We start from the raw sequence: 16,887 nt of genomic DNA on the forward strand, positions 1-16,887 counted from the left end.
ACCAAAGGTCTCACCTTTTAAAATGGACTTTGGTTGGGGAGGTGCTTATGCCTTAATAATGGTGTTGAGGGTTTGGACAGCGTAGTACACTAGAAAAAAAGATTATTTTATTGAGTGATGATTTTTAGTCAAAATGAGAGACAACGTTCAATCATCAGTTTTTCTAACTCCTATAAATGTCAATTAGCCAGCTGATTAGAAAAAAAATCGAACTTTCTAACTTTCTATCTCATATAGGTTGGCACCCCCATTTCATTATTAACCTCACTCATACGTCTCTTCTCTCTTAAAAGCATCCAAAGTCTTTTTGCTAATAAGTAGATACAAAACAGGAGGCAATTGAAGTGATGGCCAGAGCCCCTCCCCAAGTAATAGCTACATAAATATAACTTGGTTTGATCTTGAAAATTGATCAAAATATATATATTTATATTATTATCTTTTCTAATGGGCATGATGAACAAGCTCTTTTTTGTATTTGAAAAACAATGAAGGATGTTTTTCCAATTTTCTATCTCTGGTTACGTAACATGAAGGGGTTTGAATTCTCTAAATTTATTCTAATTCTAACTCATTACGTGCCCTTTAACCTCAAAAATTTAAACATATTTCTTTTTGCATTAACTCGTCAAATTTTTCAATAAAAAATATTCATCAATATTTATTGAAAAAATCATGATCAATACAGAATTATGAGATACATCTATATGGAGTAGCTTAATTATATTGCTATAAATTTTTTGAAACGACTAGGTAAGAGAGGATAGGATGCATCATCACCCATATCTATCTCATAACTTCGGACCAAAAAAAATAACAATCAGAGATGATATGTTTGTCCTAACTTAATGCACCTTTAGCTTCTCCCTTTAAAATTTGGAACCATTCATCGGTTGTGTTGAAAATTGCCATCCGTAATATCACTCTCCACACACACATCTATGCTTTTTTTTTAAATGTTTTTGGCAATTCCTATTGAATTAGTTCATTGGTTAATGGCCAGATCACATCATTATTAATTGTATCCTAATCAATAATCATCACAGAGTAATCCTGACCGTCCATGAGATGCACAGAGTGAGTGATGATGTAGTTTGGACCCATCAATCAGATTCTTTTGCCTTTAAATTCATCATCTGATCAGGTGCTACTGGGACCGTAGACTAATCGATGCCACACTTCCTGGATGATGATGCATCATAAGCTATTGTCACAACTTGTTAAAATAGGCAAACAATATCTTCAGAGATGGTTGAGGTACATCATAGCATTTCCTCACTGGGAGACATCTCATACTTTTGGTAAATTTAAATCACTATTTAGGTTTCTGAGTAACCAATCGAAAATAGAGGCCTATATATTTAGGAGCACTTGGAGTCTTGGAGGGGCCCTATATAGCTACATGATTTTGCAGGCCATGAAATCAATGCTGCTAGCCACAGGATTCATGACCACTCTCTACATATCTGCTAGGGCCACAAGTTCTTTATTTCTAAGGAAGAAGATAATTCAAATTTGGAACTTTTTTCATGATGGAAAATAAATGTATTATTAAACAATTTATTCGTGATCATAACTTGATTTCTCGAAGTACAAAAATATTATTCAAAAGGAAAATGCTACAGATGCCATATTTATAGACCATCTTGTATATCACATCTCCAATAGAGGTGAGAGAGAAACCGTGTAGTTTAAAACCATTACTTAATATTTCATTTACGAGCACTTGGGCTTGTGACCTAAACAAGAGAGCATTCCCCCCCTGTGAAATGGCCTTGTGTCAGATTGCTTTCTTCTTAGTATAGGTAAAAAATGTTCAGAGTTTTAATTTATTTTTTCATTCAATAATCCTCGTTCCCAATTCAAGATCTCCTCCAATAAAGTAAAAACTATGCACCACACGGTTAAACTGACCTTTACCATGTACAGATGTATAAAACCCAAAGAGCATTCACGAACCTTCTTCATTCACATGGATGATATCATCAATATTGTTTCCACAGTAAAAACATGCATGGCCCAGTAAAGGGCAAGAAACTTTGTGGTGCAACCGTGCAGTGCAGGCAATGGGGTTAAAATCCCCTGCGTCAAAAGATGCTGCTACATACAAGGTGCCAAAAATGTTTTGATTGGGACATTCAGAATTTTAGCTTAACCATCATAATTCACAGTAAAACAATGTTTACTACATTTCAGTCAATTTTGATGGCATGACTTAGTGGAGGCTTCGGACGAGTAGCATGAAGGATGTCCTCATTTTAAGAAAAATAATAATCTCATTATTGCGACTCATCTTAAAATACATATAATTAAAACAATCATTTTTTTTAAAATGTAAATTTTTTACACAAGTGATATTATGGGAGGGGTTTTTTTTTTTTTTTTCCTCACATACACTGTCAAAGTATCATGGGAGTTTGAAGATTACTGGTCTACAAGTCAAGGCCCTTTACCACTGAGCTAGAAATCGTTGACAAAACCATCAAGTTTTAGATACTCATACAAGGAACACTAAGTAAACCAAATCAGAAATTATTTGTATATTTTTCCTATTTAACAAGAACTCAGGACTTCCTGCAACCATATGAATACTTATACATATGTAGTGAATTCATATATAATTTTATAAGTTATATTCTATTAAGTTAGTTATCATGGTTGAAAATCTAAATGGTTAATCGAACAAGTATTAACCATTGGATTTTTATTCAAAAGATGATAAATGTCTTATTAAAATACTCTAATTGGTAAATTGTATTCTCCTTCGAATCAATTAGTCACTCCCATCTCGAGATGTTCAACAAATTTTTTTTTTTTTTTTGGAATACAAGCAATATTTTAAACTACATGAAGGATGAGATTTTCTCAGACACACATACATTACCAATGTACTATGGAGGTTCAACTTTAAGATCATTGATCTATAAGTCAAGACCCTTTTCAATTGGACTAAACCTCGTTTGGTATGTGCTCAACATTCTTTGTTCCTACTCTAATGCTATACCTCATTGCACATGGCTTCATCGTTCTAGTATGTACCAAATCAAAAAGTATAAATCAACTATAAAAAAAAAAAACCTTTTCATCTTGTGCTATCCTCTTTGGTGTGTTTATACAATTAATATAAATTACTAATTAGATATAGTTTGATCATACTACCTTTGAAATTTGTATTGTATACGTATGTGTCTCTCCTAAGAATCTTGGCATATACTCTTTCTATTAAGGGATTCTTCAAATAATTTTATTTGAGGGACACCTTTTAGGGTTTATCACAAATTTTTTATTTTTTAACTATCCAAATCGTCTATATTCAAATCTTTATTCATGGGTCATCCTTGCAAAAATTTAAATAAATTAAAAGCACTAAGATTACAATTATTAATTGAGTGGTCAAATGATTTTGAATTCAAGTTATTTTTTTACATAAATGATCTTTGAATGAATATCCTAAATATAGATGGTTCAGATTTAAAGCACAATGTGGAGTGGGTCTAACGAGTGTCCCTCAAATTTGAGAATTCATCAACTGATCAAGCTTTATGTGTGCATATATAAATTTTTATTTTTATTTTTGTGAAAATTGAGAAAAAGATATATAAATATATACACACACATCCATGACTTGTATGATTTACCAGAGGAAAAAGAAAGAAAGAAAGAAACTCAATCCATGACTTGTACTCACAAGAAGGATGCATGGCAACTGATGATCCTTTTGGTTAATTACATTAAACAACTTCAGGAGTTGACACTCTAAAGGCAGCAGTGCCTATAAAACGTAAGATTGTATCTTCTAGATTATAAGATAATACATGTTAATACGTTTCAACAATCTAAATCTTTATCATTGTCCACATATAATTAATAATTAATTAATTGCCTTCTGCATCATCTAAACATCATTGGGTGTCCGATGCATGCATGGATTATAAGATTCTTGAATGAGTCTGATATTGTGTCATTGCAGACGTACGTGATTCCCCCCCATGAACAATAATCTAAATCCTCGCCTTCAAACTTGTAAAGCAGGGTTATATATATATATATATATATATATATACCTTTGATAATGCAACATGCTGGCCCTCATTTAGAGAAATGAGCTTTGTATTTTAGAATTGTCAAATGATTGCACAATACATTTCAGCTTTTATACTAGCTTAATTGTCTCAACTTAGCATAACTTACTCTTAACAATTTTTGTCTCCTCAACTAATTCTGTTTGAGTTAGCTTTGTTGACATGGGATTGCCACATGTATATATCGAACACAAAACATCGAGTGTAGAAATAAATGTTCTTACCTGAGCTCCAAGTTCCTTACAATTTTCGATTCAGCTTGATTTAATCCTTTAATTCTTGTTGATTCCCAAGCGTAAGAATAGTCATAAACAAAAAGGATCTATACCTTATTAATTCCTACAAAATACCAAATTGATGATAGAAACTATAGGAAAATCTCCTTGATTTTGTTCAACATCCAAAGACTGTCTAGACCAAGCCATAAGATAACTTTGATACTTATGGAACAGGTAAATTCGAAATGTTGTCTGAAAATATAAAATAAATGGCAAAAAACACGAAATTGCCCAAATTGACTAAAAACTTATAAAGCTGTTTATTCCCAGCCTTATTTGGCTAAAATCACTCGTACCACTGCATATCGGTGAGTTTTCTTCAGCATGCCAAGTTCTTCAAAATGATGTATTATTGGTGAAAAACATATATCTAGAGCTCTAAATATGCCACTTACGTATGTCAAGTTGGTAAAAATATTGTAAGTGATGAAGGGTTTAGGTTAGGGTAGAAACAACGTATATGCTTATATGATTTTTATTTTATTTTTACACAAGCAATGTTGGGGTTGGGGGGAGGGAAATCAAACCTAGGACCTCGAGTGCATGGATAAATACTTTTAATCACTTGAGTTACAAGCTCCTTACTACACTTATATGAACCTTAAAAAGTAAAAGACGATGACATAAAACTTCTAATCCATGAGATAGTTCCCTGGAGAATATATAGCCATGCCCTAGATAGTACAGCCTGATGTGAGCAAATGGAGCTATGAAAATCAAATGGAGATCTCAAATGAAAGATATAGGAATTTTGTCTGCTTTTTGAGAGGAGCAATGGACTAAAGATTTGATAGATATTGTGGCTGAGATAGGAGATCACAGATGTGGGTTGTATCAGTTTTTTTTGTTGGTTTTCATTTGAGTTTGCTTTACACAATAATAGAGGGCTAAATATTCAAGTCAACATAGTGAGTTAGGTTAGGATTAAACTAGGTCATCGTTCAAATTCCATGAAATATAACATGAAAAAATAACTCGAAACTAAAACTATTGTTTTTATATCTTTTTCTTTTATCGTTACTTTTCAATGTGAATTATGTGAGATAAAAATGCCAACATGCTACGTGGTGTATTAAATTTAATAAAATGTTTATATTTCCGTATACAAATATTAAGAACTAGATCACATTCCTTAACGCAAACATAACAAATCTTCCACTCTCTTTTCTTACAAACTCTATAATTCTCATGTCCTTAATTTAGATATATATCAAAATCCAATACAAAATGGGTAGTAGGTAATTTTCCAGTTGAGGCAAGATGTGATATGTTATTCTAATAAATAAAAAAAGTCAAAGCAGTTCTCTCCTAACTGGGATCCCAGTATAACGCTGGAGCTAGCCTCGCTGTCTTGTTGGGAGACGACGTCACAAATTGCGTAGGCATGGCGGGAAGTATCGTTTTCAAGATTCGCACTTAGGCTCACCGCACGAAACGTGTCCCTGTCTGTAGCTTCTCGGGTTTAGGGTTCCCTTGGAATTTTCTGGCATTGCACTGTGGTCTATATTTCGGGCTCCTTGACATGCCATCGTAGTGGGATTTGGTAGTTGAATTTTATGGGAAGTATTTGGGGTTTGTTGGCTTCTGATTGAGATTTTCAGACAGTTTTGGGAGGAAGGAAAGCAATCAATCAGTCAATCTCTCATGTATTTTGGGAGCTAATGAGTTTTGAAACTAGTTTAACCTTTTTCTATACCCTTTTAGTTGGGTGGTTGAGGTTGGTATATATATAGTTATGGAGTTGTTTGACAATTGACATTGAGGTATAGAAATGTTAATTTGGAATTTTTCTATAGTAGGATTTATACTTAAAGTGAACGAGATTGTGGCCGTTAGATTGATAAGTTTATCATCTTCTACTATTGTTATAGATTATTCACAATTCATTGATTTTTTTTCTTTTTAATTATGTATAATGCATGTGTACCCAGTTTCCCTATTAATTTGATCAACAATAACATGTTTTTTCAGGAAAAAAAAAAAACTATAGCATATCTTCAATCAACGTATTTTTCCTAAAAACTTACCGTGAGTGAGATTAAATTTGTTAGTCTTCTTGATTGAGAGAAAATAACTTGTTCAAATGATATAAAGGTTTGTTTGTTTTCACATTTTTTATTTTTCTTTATAATAAAATATTGATACTGCACTTGTTATGTCACTAATTTAACAAAAGTGATGTGACTTCAAAAGATATTGAAAAATTCCAACCTTATGGTGCATTCTTAACCTTTAGGATAAAATGAAATTGGCCCTATTTAAAAAGGACCCTTGTGACAAACACACATGCATTTTGGTTTGGGAATGGCAATGACACTTTAGCAGAGGTATTTGTACTCCATCCGGCGAAAGGTCAATGTCCATGGCAGTATCCAAGATCTTGACTTGCTTTATTTATGTACACATGCTTGCTTTAGGCCCACCTGCAAAGAATATAATTCATCCTTCAACCTTTTTTAAATATATGACTCTCTCAACAGTCTCAATTCAGAATCTGATGGAGCAGTCCAAACACCAGATTGGATTTAAAACTGGGCCTCCTAAATACCACACGAAAGCATGTATAACCTGAAAATTTGGGCCTTTCTATCAACCCAAAAACATAAAACAAAAGAACAAACTGGAAAGCAAATTCTGGATTGATGCCTTCAACTGGGGTTGATTTGGAATGGCTGGCCACGAGACCTTATAATATATCGAAGGGAGTAAATAAAAAAGTAGGCAAGTTATATCAGCAGTGATAACTTTTTAAATTCGACAAATGAGTAGAAAACATGCCACTTTAAATTGTTAGAGTACAATTTTACCTACTTCTGAATGTGCTCGCTGTTTCGGTGAACTGGGAGTACACCCCCAACAAACAACAAAAACCTCAGCAGCCCCTTGAAGATGCTCCTCATCAAATGTCAATAAAAAATAAACAAACGACGTAACAAGTTAACAACCATACCTCCTTGCTTTGCTTTGCGATCAACCTTTACCAGACCACAAGACCCACTAGTAGTTCTATTTCAGTCATCCAAATAAAAAAATAAAAAAAGAAAAAGAAAAACAACTCGTTTAAGACTGGAAGTCAAAAACTCTGCATAATCTCTGCCTGCCTCCCAAGCATCATGAAGAAGAAGAGGCAGAGCATCCACAAGGCCACCTCTCACCTGCACAACCCAATAACCCAAACACCAATTTTCACAAATTCAATTTCACAACTCACCCTTTTCATCTTTCTCTCACTCTCACTCACGCCCTTATCTCTCTCTTCTTCTTCTTCATCCTCACTACCCAAAAAGCCACCTCCTCTTCCCATTCTGCCCCTCCCCTCAGCTCCCCAGCTCCAATGGCAACTTGGGCACATGGCCATGTTTCTCCATTTTGGACCCAACACCTTCACAGACTCAGAATGGGGCACAGGCCACGTTGACCCTTCAGCCTTCAACCCCACCAAGCTCAATGCCACTCAGTGGGTCAAAGTGGCCAAAGACTCGGGCTTTTCCCGCGTAATTCTCACTGCAAAGCACCACGATGGGTTCTGCTTGTGGCCCACTGAGTACACCAACTACTCGGTGAGCTCCAGCCCCTGGAGGAATGGTGGTGGTGATGTTGTTGGTGAGCTGGCTATGGCTGCTAGGGAAGCAGGTATTGGATTGGGGCTTTACCTTTCGCCGTGGGATCGGCATGAACCGTTCTATGGGAAGACTTTGGAGTATAACGAGTTCTACATGGGGCAAATGACAGAATTGCTGACAAGGTACATTTTTCTGTTGAATTTTGAATGTTTTAGTGTTTTTGTGAATTGGGGTTGTTTGATTTTATTGATGAGTAAGCGGTTTTCTTTAAGTATGATCAATTTGCATTCTCTGCAATTTTGTTAATTTGGTTGAGTTTTTTTATTTATTCTTATTGTGTGGAACTGGAATTGTGTTTTGCATTTTTGGAATCGATGTTATGGATTTCAAAGTGTTCTGTGCTTATATGAGTTATGTGCAATTATGTAAATTAAGTTCTCAGACCTCTGCTTGATGGTTTTGTTTTAGCATTTCATGTTCCGTACAATTCAGTCTTTTATGTGATCTCTTGAATTGAGTTGATATGTATTTTGTCACAATATTTGTGATGTTTGTTTTAACTGATTATCAAGTTTATGTTTTAATTCATCTGTGTTGCTTCAAGTTGGCTGATTGGAGAATTTGTTTGAACTTTTGCTTCTTTGATTTTTGATGAATTTCTTGGACAGATGTTCAATGACTTGTGGTGGTTTTTTCAAAATTATAAATAGGTACGGAGAGATCAAGGAGGTGTGGTTGGATGGTGCAAAGGGGGAGGGGGAGAAAGACATGGAATATTTTTTTGATTCTTGGTTTAGTCTCATTCATCAACTCCAGCCAGGGGCTGTCATTTTTTCCGATGCTGGTCCTGACACCAGGTGGGTTGGGGATGAAGCTGGCGTTGCCGGGTCTACTTGTTGGTCTCTTTTCAATCGGAGTGATGCAAAGATCGGCGACACTGATTACCAGTGAGTTCACTCTTCTTACATTAGCTTTTCTGTGTTTCTCTAGTAGTTGGAGATATATGTATGTATGTATACGTATGTGCGCATTCAGATACACAGACATCTATTTATCTGCACTGTTTCTATATGCTTAAAAGATCCTATTGAGAGAACCTGTGAGGCTGCAATCAGCACCTATCTTTTTATGCACCATCTTTTTTTCTCCAAGAGCTATGAGTTAATATGATGGGCATATCTAACAGATATTCAAGTGGAGGAGACCCATTTGGTCATGATTGGGTACCAGCTGAGTGTGATGTCTCAATCAGACCTGGTTGGTTTTGGCATTTGTCAGAACTTCCAAAATCTGCAAGGACTCTTCTTGACCTATACTACAAATCAGCTGGCAGAAATTGTCTCTTGTTACTTAATGTACCCCCAAACTCTTCAGGTCTCATATCATCAGAAGATATCCAAGTGCTTCAAGAATTCAGTGAGCTCCGGAGGTCAATATTCTCACATAATCTGGCCATAAATGCCCTTATCAATGCAAGCTGTACGCGAGGAGGTAGTAGCCATTCTTGGTTCAACCCCTACAATGTCGTCAAAGAAGGTATTCAGTCCTATTGGGCCCCTGAGGTAAATCAGTCTAATTGGATTCTATACTTGAACCTTCAAGAAATAGTATCATTCAACATTCTGCAAGTTCAAGAGCCAATTCAAATGGGACAGCGGGTTATTGAGTTCCATCTTGAGGTCCTGAATGAAGATGGGGAGTGGAATGAAGTAATTAATGGCACCACAATCGGATATCAAAGGCTTCTGCAATTTCCGACGGTAAAATCTCAGTACTTGAGGTTTGTTATTGACAAGGCCCGGGCAGACCCTCTTATTTCCTACTTGGGTATATATATGGATGAATTTTCCATTTTGAGCAACTTATCTAATACAACCTCACAAGCAGGCATCAATGGCAGTCAAGTTCTGCATGGCCATATTGAATCCAATCATTCTCAAATTTCTGCCATATAGTGTTTGTATATTTCCATTGAATGTAAATATACTATCATCTTCAATTTTTTCTCCTTTCTAATTGGCATGTGTCTTAACCTTTTTTGTGTGTGTGTGTGTGTGTGTGTGTGTGTGTATTGAATCCAACCATTCTCAAATTGCTGCCATTGCCATATAGTGTTTTTTTGTATATTTCCATTGCATGGAAATATTCTAGAGGCATTATTTGGATGACCATAAAATTAATTAAAGAATTACTTCTATGAATTCTTCACTTTGGTTTTTCATACTTTAATCTAACATCTCCTTTGAGATGTTTGTAAGGAAACCATCAAGATTATAGTGATCGCCTTATATATAAAACACGATTTATACATCAGAGCTTATGTCTTAATAACGAACATTAAAGCAAGAAACTAGATTAGTATTTGAAACCCAACAACGCAAGCAACATGACAGCACAAGATACATCATATAAACCTATAACCTAAGTAATTTTGATATCGTGCAGAAGCCTTGCAGCCATTGAGCCATATCTTCTAGCTTCCCAATCAGTAAGTTTACCACTCTGCGGTCTTCTCACTGGCTCACAATCTTCCTCAACCTCTTCATCAAGAGAACTGTTTTCACCTTTTTCCTTGCTGCTTTCGACTTCATCATCTTTCTCAACGATCACCTTAACTGTGTTTTCTGCACTTGTCTCAACTTCATCAACTTTCTGATCAATCACCTTAGCCGCTTCTTCCTCTCCAGCCTCCACTTCATCGTCTTTCTCATCAATCACCTCAACTGCATTGTCTGCATACCCCTCTGGAGGCTTTAATGTCATAATGTAAAGTTGAATATCTGGATGCTGGTAGGTACCGTCCATCTGCAGGAGTTCGGAAAAAGAAAATTTCTTGTATTTAAGAAAATTAAACAAAGGTAAGAGTGAATATTCTCCGAAGCTCAAGGCAAAGTGGGGATGCCAGAAAAGCATTAATCTTATATGTGGTGCATTATGAATGACGCAAGACCCTGCAATAAGTTAGCCCCCAAGAATATCAACAATTCAATCCATGCACTAACATGCAATCTACATGTCACGGGAACCAGGAATTTCACTTGCAAACCACATGGACAAGTATTTGGATTTGCATTACAAAAACTAAACTGTACCTTAGAATTTGGAACAGTTTTCACATCGAAGTTTCTTCTCCACATTTGAAGCATTTGCTCATGGACACTTGTAGACCGAATCTCATACCCAATCTTCCCAATTGAAACAACCAGTGCATCAATAACAATTTTTAGGAAAAAATAATTAAAGCTAAAACCTAGGAAGCAGCATACCAAAATTGTAGTTTTAGGCCCTGATAATGCAAACATTGTCTGCAACAGTGGTTCCAAGAGATTTTCTTTATACACCTTAAAGCCAAGTAAGTTGAAAATTGATCAGTTATAACGACATAAAAAGACTAGGACATCAGGGTGAAATAAATTATAAGCACAACACAAGTAAGAAACCTTTAGAAATTTGATTGAAAGGAATCCTAAGTTCACATATTTGTTTGTGTCATATGGCCTATACCATAGTTGTAATCATTTGTCATTGTAGGTCAAGAAAACTGCAGAAACTAAAGTTTTCAATTTTCAGCTGAAACTCAGTGAACTTACAACATCAGTGCCAATAATGTAGTCAAATGGTGGACCAACAGCTCTTATATGATCCTTATCTCCCCAGCTCAACTCCGCTGCCTCGATCGAACCAAATGAGTCTACAAAGAACATAACTTTCATGAGTTGTGAGAAAAAATCTAGAAAAGGCAATTAAATTGACCAAACCAATCAAAAAGACCAGTTTTGTTTTGTAATGTTACTTCGTTCTTGTTGAGTTCAGTTTATTAAACTCAAAGAACAGAAACAATTGTTGCAGTTGGTGGGTTTAAATACGGGCTACACAAACCGAGTAGCCATATATAAAATATACAGTTGCAAGTGACAAGACATTATTGGTTATGCCATTGAGGATACGGAAACTAATACATGCACATGGTATTGAATATTGTTCAAAACATTCAAACAACAGAAACAATTGTTGCAGTTGGCAGGTTTAAATACGGGCTACACAAACCGAATGGCCATATATAAAATATACAGTTGCAAGTGACAAGACATAATTGGTTCTGCCACTGAGGATATGGGAACTAATACATGCACATGGTATTGAATATTGTTCTAAACATTCAAACCAAACCAGACCAGAATTCATTTGTGTGATCCTTGAAGTATTCCGTTCAACATTTCTCATTAGTAATGGCAAAACCTCCACTTGATCTGTTGTAACCACATCGCAACCCAGTAATGCCATGCCTGAAAGAGCAAAATGAGATAAGACTTGGAGCAAAACACCTGAGAAAGCAAAGTAAACTTGACCCATTTCAAGCAGGAAAATAATAAAAAGCTGTATAGATTAACTTCAACATGAATTTAACAGGAAAAAGTAAACTCACCAAACCCAGCTACTCCGCAACCTGCTCCAAGTTCAATGACACGTTTTCCTTTAAGCTTAGCTGGGGAGAACCTTCCCTTTCTGCAATTCTTTTCCTGGAAAAGCCAATAAAGTCAGATGTAGATTTATAAACAAAAAATTATGCCACAAAGGTAAAGTACATATTGACATGTGATCTGCTCTGGAACCAAAACATAACCAATACTGAACTGAAAGGAAAGCCTAACTCCAGCTACAGAATGAAAATCTATACCTAGAGCAGAAAAATTATTTTCTCAAAATTAACAAAATTTGCTGCAGGCTGTGTCACTGCCCTCGGTGGGAAAGGTAGCAGAGTTTGGGCTTTGCCTGCTCTTTAAAAGATAAAAACTTTCTGGCTCGGCACAGGAAACCGCAGACAACAACATAAAGGAGGGGGTCCATATAGCTGCTGCACCCACCCCCTTCTTAGTAATTTTTTTTTTTGGTCAGACCCCCTTCTTAGTAAATGAAGCAAAAGGATCGGCATCTAAGCCCCTTCCAATTCAAAAATGTAATAGTAATTGTAGAGTCCCTCTGGCCCCATATGAGTGAATTGAATATCCTTTGTTATTCCTATGAACCAAAATCAAGTTAAATGGCAACTGACCGATAATATATCTGTTGCAGTTCTTTTTTATCACTGTATAACTTCAGGTTTACAGAATTTTATTTAAAAATAATAGCAGATTTTTTAATAGGAAGATCCATTTCTAAACACCCTTTTTTTCGGTTCCTTTGATGAACTTCAAAATCATCAATGCATTACATCTATTTTAAGGATGAATATAGCCTTGCTGTTCCTTCCATATCCAAATATTGCCTTCAACTGGGCCCAAACTTTAACAAAGTTAAGCTCAACCATAAAAGGTCACTTACATGCATCATTTCCAAGTTTAGAGTTAGAAACATGTGGAAACTAAAATGATGGGAACTTTACAAGAGTTTCTAGGGGGGATAACATTATCATTACCAGAAACTTCACAAACACCAGTGATGCATCCCAAACTGTAGTTCCTAAATGCTTTGAATTTGGATCCTATGGAAAAGATAAAGCCATTCCATGGTCAGGCAAGAAGTTATTAGGACACATATATGATCACAAAGCATTATTAAAGTTGATAACGGGTAACTCATGCAACAGACATAGGATTGGTGAAAATAGTCATACAGAAAAGTAAAGAGCAAAAACAGTTCATGTGCACGAAAGTATATTAGGCACCTTCCTATTACCATACTCTAAATTGGTTAGCTCTCGTTGATTTCTAAGTATTAGGAGAATGTCTTCTTCAAAAAGCACTAAACTTAATATTTTCTGATTCTGAAGATCTTTCTTAACATGATAACATTAATCCCAAAAACAAAAACAGGAGAAAATAAAAAACCTGAGCGAACTGTAAGTCATGGCCCAAAACTTCTAAGTTCATGGTAAATGTAGTGGGGGAGTTTAACCTGCAACAGCAAATTTGAACAGTTTTATTTTAACATACATATATACATAATATTGGAAAAGGGAATAAAGAAATTATATGAGACTTTCCAAGTAATTTAATCTTCAAATTGCATAAGCATATCTTTTTTCTAATAATAAACCCTACGTTTTCAAAATTCTATATAAATATGTTAAAAGAATCAGAAAGTAAAGATTGCCCATAATACCTGTCAGGCTCCATTTTGATTGCTATAATATTCCACAAGAAATTGATGATGCACTGGCACTGCTGAAAACCCAACTCAATAAGCCAACTGAAGTGCCACCTTACCAAAATATTTAAGAAAAACAAAAAAAAGTTGAGCTTCAACTGTAATTAAGTGAGCCCAAGCAGCAAGAAACTTTAGCTCAAATTAGAAACAAAAAAGTTAATCACTTTTAGTCAGAATTAGGGAGTGGTATATTAATCAAAATGTATATACATAAGCAAAAATTCATTACTGCCATACTTGAATATTCTATAAAATCCTTTTATTTTGCACCTCAAGAGTCACAAAGAGAATATCAAACTCAAAGTCGAAGTGAATAAAAAGAAAGATTGACGGAGAAGGTTGCTTACCTGAAACTGAAATGGGCGAGCTTTACCGTTTGCAGTGTGCACTGTTGTCTTCGAAACTCTTGTAGAAAAGAAATGCACCGAATTGATATTTGCCAAGACAAAGTTATGGGAGTGACTAGACGACTAGCTTACTAGAGAGGTGTACTGGCCCAAAAAGCCCGAGTGTGACAAATTTGGGGTGACATTTTTCAGGCCCATGATGAGCTTAGAGAGGTTTTTTTCACAAGCGATAGTGAGGGGAATCAGGTATAAAACATTGAGTGTAAATGTAATTGCTCGGAGGCAGAAAGTTTTCATATAGGGGGCACTTTATATATTGCAATATATTTTTCTTTAGGGTAACAATCAATTAATCTTTTACTTGATACAAAATCCCTAATTTTAATTTTTATACCTAATTATTTACATTAACTATGTACTCATCATCGATAATAGTAAAAAATCAAATGCAATGTTCTTTATTAAAGATACACATATTATCACTACAAAAGCTAGAGTCAAAGTCCGACAATGAGAGATTTGAATAGCAGTAATAGTGAGAAGGGAAAAGAACAAAAATATAAAGAAAGGAAGGGCCACCTTAAATTTGATTAAAAAAGTATGATTGTATTAGTAAGACCAGTTCCTTAGTTCCATTCTTCATTGCTCTTAACTACTTCAGTTTCAAACCCTTTATTTTCTTTGATAAAAGGGTTCTGATTTTTTAATTGAGGATTGGTTTTTTTTTTCTTTTAAATATATGATAGATTTGATAATGAACAATTGTGTGGCGCTTGAAATTTTTTCCTAATGCTCTAACTTTTTCTTGTGTAGTGCTTGATTTTTTTTATTTAGTTTATTCTGCTTGTTACTTAACAATGGTAATTTTTTTCGGGAATAATGGTTGTAATTTTTTGTGAGATTAAAGAAATATGATTCTGCTAAAGAGAAAGTTAAATGATTTTTTTATGGAAAACAAATACTAAAATAAGCTTATATTGACTCATTGAAAAGGGTGTTATAAAACTAGAATAATCAGAGGATGAGAAGTACCACTGTAATATTGGGAGTGGAATTATATTTCTCTTTGTGGTGTTTACACTAACAGAATTTCTCCTCAGATAGACTCCACTCTTTCTCTTCTCTCTGACTCTCACTCTATTCTCTTCTCTCTTTCATGTGTATTTACAAGCAAATATAATGCCTATTTATAGGCAAAGCAAATGGCTTTTAAGGGAGACATAATGATTTCTCCCCAACATCATTATCCCATCTTTTGACTAATACCTTCTAGCTTTATCTCCATCTTTTGACTAATTGCCATCTAGTTTTACCTATGTGGGCTTCATTTCTTTATAACACTCCCCCTTGAAGACCACATGTCCCTAGATTGGTTGCCTCATTAAAACCTTGCTTGGAAAAACTCAGTGGGAAAAAAACTAAGCGAAGGAAAAAGAGTACAACTTTATTTGGGACATAAGGGTAATGCACTCATGTTGCCTCGTTAAAACCTTGCTAGGAAAAACCCGGTGGGAAAAAACCCTAGTCGAAGGAAAAAGAGTACAACGTGCATATGTCCTGTGTTAGAGGACTCTTGAATGCTCCCCTGATTTTGCATGCTCCAACTTGATTGCTTGCAGAGTTGTCGTAATCCGATGCCATGCACTAACTTTTGGAATGTACATTTCGGCAATGATTTAGTGAAGAGATCTGCCAAGTTATCGCTTGATCGGATTTGTCTGACTTTGATTTCTTGACTCTTCTGGAGCTCATGTGTATAGAAAAACTTTGGTGATATGTGCTTGGTCCTGTCACCCTTGATATACCCTCCTGTGATCTGAGCAATACAAGCTGCATTGTCCTCATTCAGAATTGTTGGAGTGTCTGTTGTTGAGGGTAGGGCACATGTTCTTCGGATGTGATGGATTACCGACCTTAACCAAACGCATTCACGACTGGCTTCATGGAGGGCAAGTATTTCTGAGTGATTGGAAGATGTGGCCACTAATGTTTGTTTCGTTGAGCGCCATGAGATTGCAGTTCCTCCACATGTAAATACATACCCAGTCTGTGATCGTCCTTGATGTGGATTAGAGAGATATCCTGCATCAGCATAACCAACAATACTCTGGGCGTTGGTCGATTCATTGGAATAGAATAACCCCATGTCTGTTGTCCCACGAAGGTATCGTAGAACATGTTTGATGCCGGTCCAATGTCGCCTTGTTGGAGCAGAACTGTACCTTGCTAACAGATTTACTGAAAATGATATGTCTGGTTTGGTACATTGTGCTAGGTACAATAAAGCACCTATTGCACTAAGATATGGTACTTCTGGACCAAGGACCATTTCATCATCCCCTTTTGGACGATATGGGTCTTTCTTAGTGTCAAGCGACTGAACGACCATTGGAGTGCTAAGTGGATGGGCTTTATCCATGCCAAACCGTTTCAATACTTTTTCAGTATAAGTTGATTGATGCACCAAAAT

General features: G+C 35.6%; 2 protein-coding genes across 7 annotated transcripts; one reads left to right on the forward strand and one right to left on the reverse strand.

The window, feature by feature from the left end:
• The first annotated feature begins 7,331 nt into the window (after positions 1–7,331).
• LOC117631153 (alpha-L-fucosidase 1) lies at positions 7,332–9,939 on the forward strand. The gene is made up of 3 exons (XM_034364136.1): positions 7,332–8,105; positions 8,634–8,870; positions 9,110–9,939. The coding sequence occupies exons 1-3, from the start codon at positions 7,474–7,476 to the stop codon at positions 9,876–9,878; spliced, it is 1,638 nt and encodes a 545-aa protein (XP_034220027.1). The 5' UTR covers positions 7,332–7,473; the 3' UTR covers positions 9,879–9,939.
• A 321-nt stretch (positions 9,940–10,260) lies between these two features.
• Positions 10,261–14,530, reverse strand: LOC117631154 (protein-lysine methyltransferase METTL21D). Of its 6 annotated transcripts, none has more exons than XM_034364137.1 (10): positions 14,418–14,530; positions 14,026–14,124; positions 13,752–13,818; positions 13,340–13,405; positions 12,350–12,443; positions 12,099–12,209; positions 11,514–11,614; positions 11,190–11,264; positions 11,016–11,108; positions 10,261–10,728 (listed from the first exon to the last, which is right to left on the reverse strand). In XM_034364137.1, the coding sequence occupies exons 2-10, from the start codon at positions 14,037–14,039 to the stop codon at positions 10,345–10,347; spliced, it is 1,005 nt and encodes a 334-aa protein (XP_034220028.1). In that variant the 5' UTR covers positions 14,040–14,124; positions 14,418–14,530; the 3' UTR covers positions 10,261–10,344. The 6 variants fall into 6 exon arrangements, with proteins under 6 accessions (XP_034220028.1, XP_034220031.1, XP_034220032.1 ...); XM_034364140.1 differs by having other exon boundaries at positions 14,026–14,112; positions 14,418–14,521; XM_034364141.1 differs by having other exon boundaries at positions 14,026–14,087; positions 14,418–14,509.
• Between the last annotated feature and the right edge of the window lie 2,357 nt (positions 14,531–16,887).

This window comes from Prunus dulcis, chromosome 6 (genome assembly GCF_902201215.1).
Source record: "Prunus dulcis chromosome 6, ALMONDv2, whole genome shotgun sequence".
NCBI classification, from domain to species: Eukaryota; Viridiplantae; Streptophyta; class Magnoliopsida; order Rosales; family Rosaceae; genus Prunus; species Prunus dulcis.

Coding starts and splice junctions, on each gene's coding strand:
- LOC117631154 (XM_034364137.1), bottom strand. Junction 12,210..12,349: donor TTGCGGAGTAGCTGGGTTTG/GTGAGTTTACTT, acceptor TTGCTCTTTCAG/GCATGGCATTACTGGGTTGC. Junction 11,265..11,513: donor ACATTATTGGCACTGATGTT/GTAAGTTCACTG, acceptor CTTGGCTTTAAG/GTGTATAAAGAAAATCTCTT.
- LOC117631153 (XM_034364136.1), top strand. CDS start 7,474: ATGAAGAAGAAGAGGCAGAGCATCCACAAGGCCACCTCTCACCTGCAC. Junction 8,106..8,633: donor ATGACAGAATTGCTGACAAG/GTACATTTTTCT, acceptor AATTATAAATAG/GTACGGAGAGATCAAGGAGG. Junction 8,871..9,109: donor ATCGGCGACACTGATTACCA/GTGAGTTCACTC, acceptor CATATCTAACAG/ATATTCAAGTGGAGGAGACC.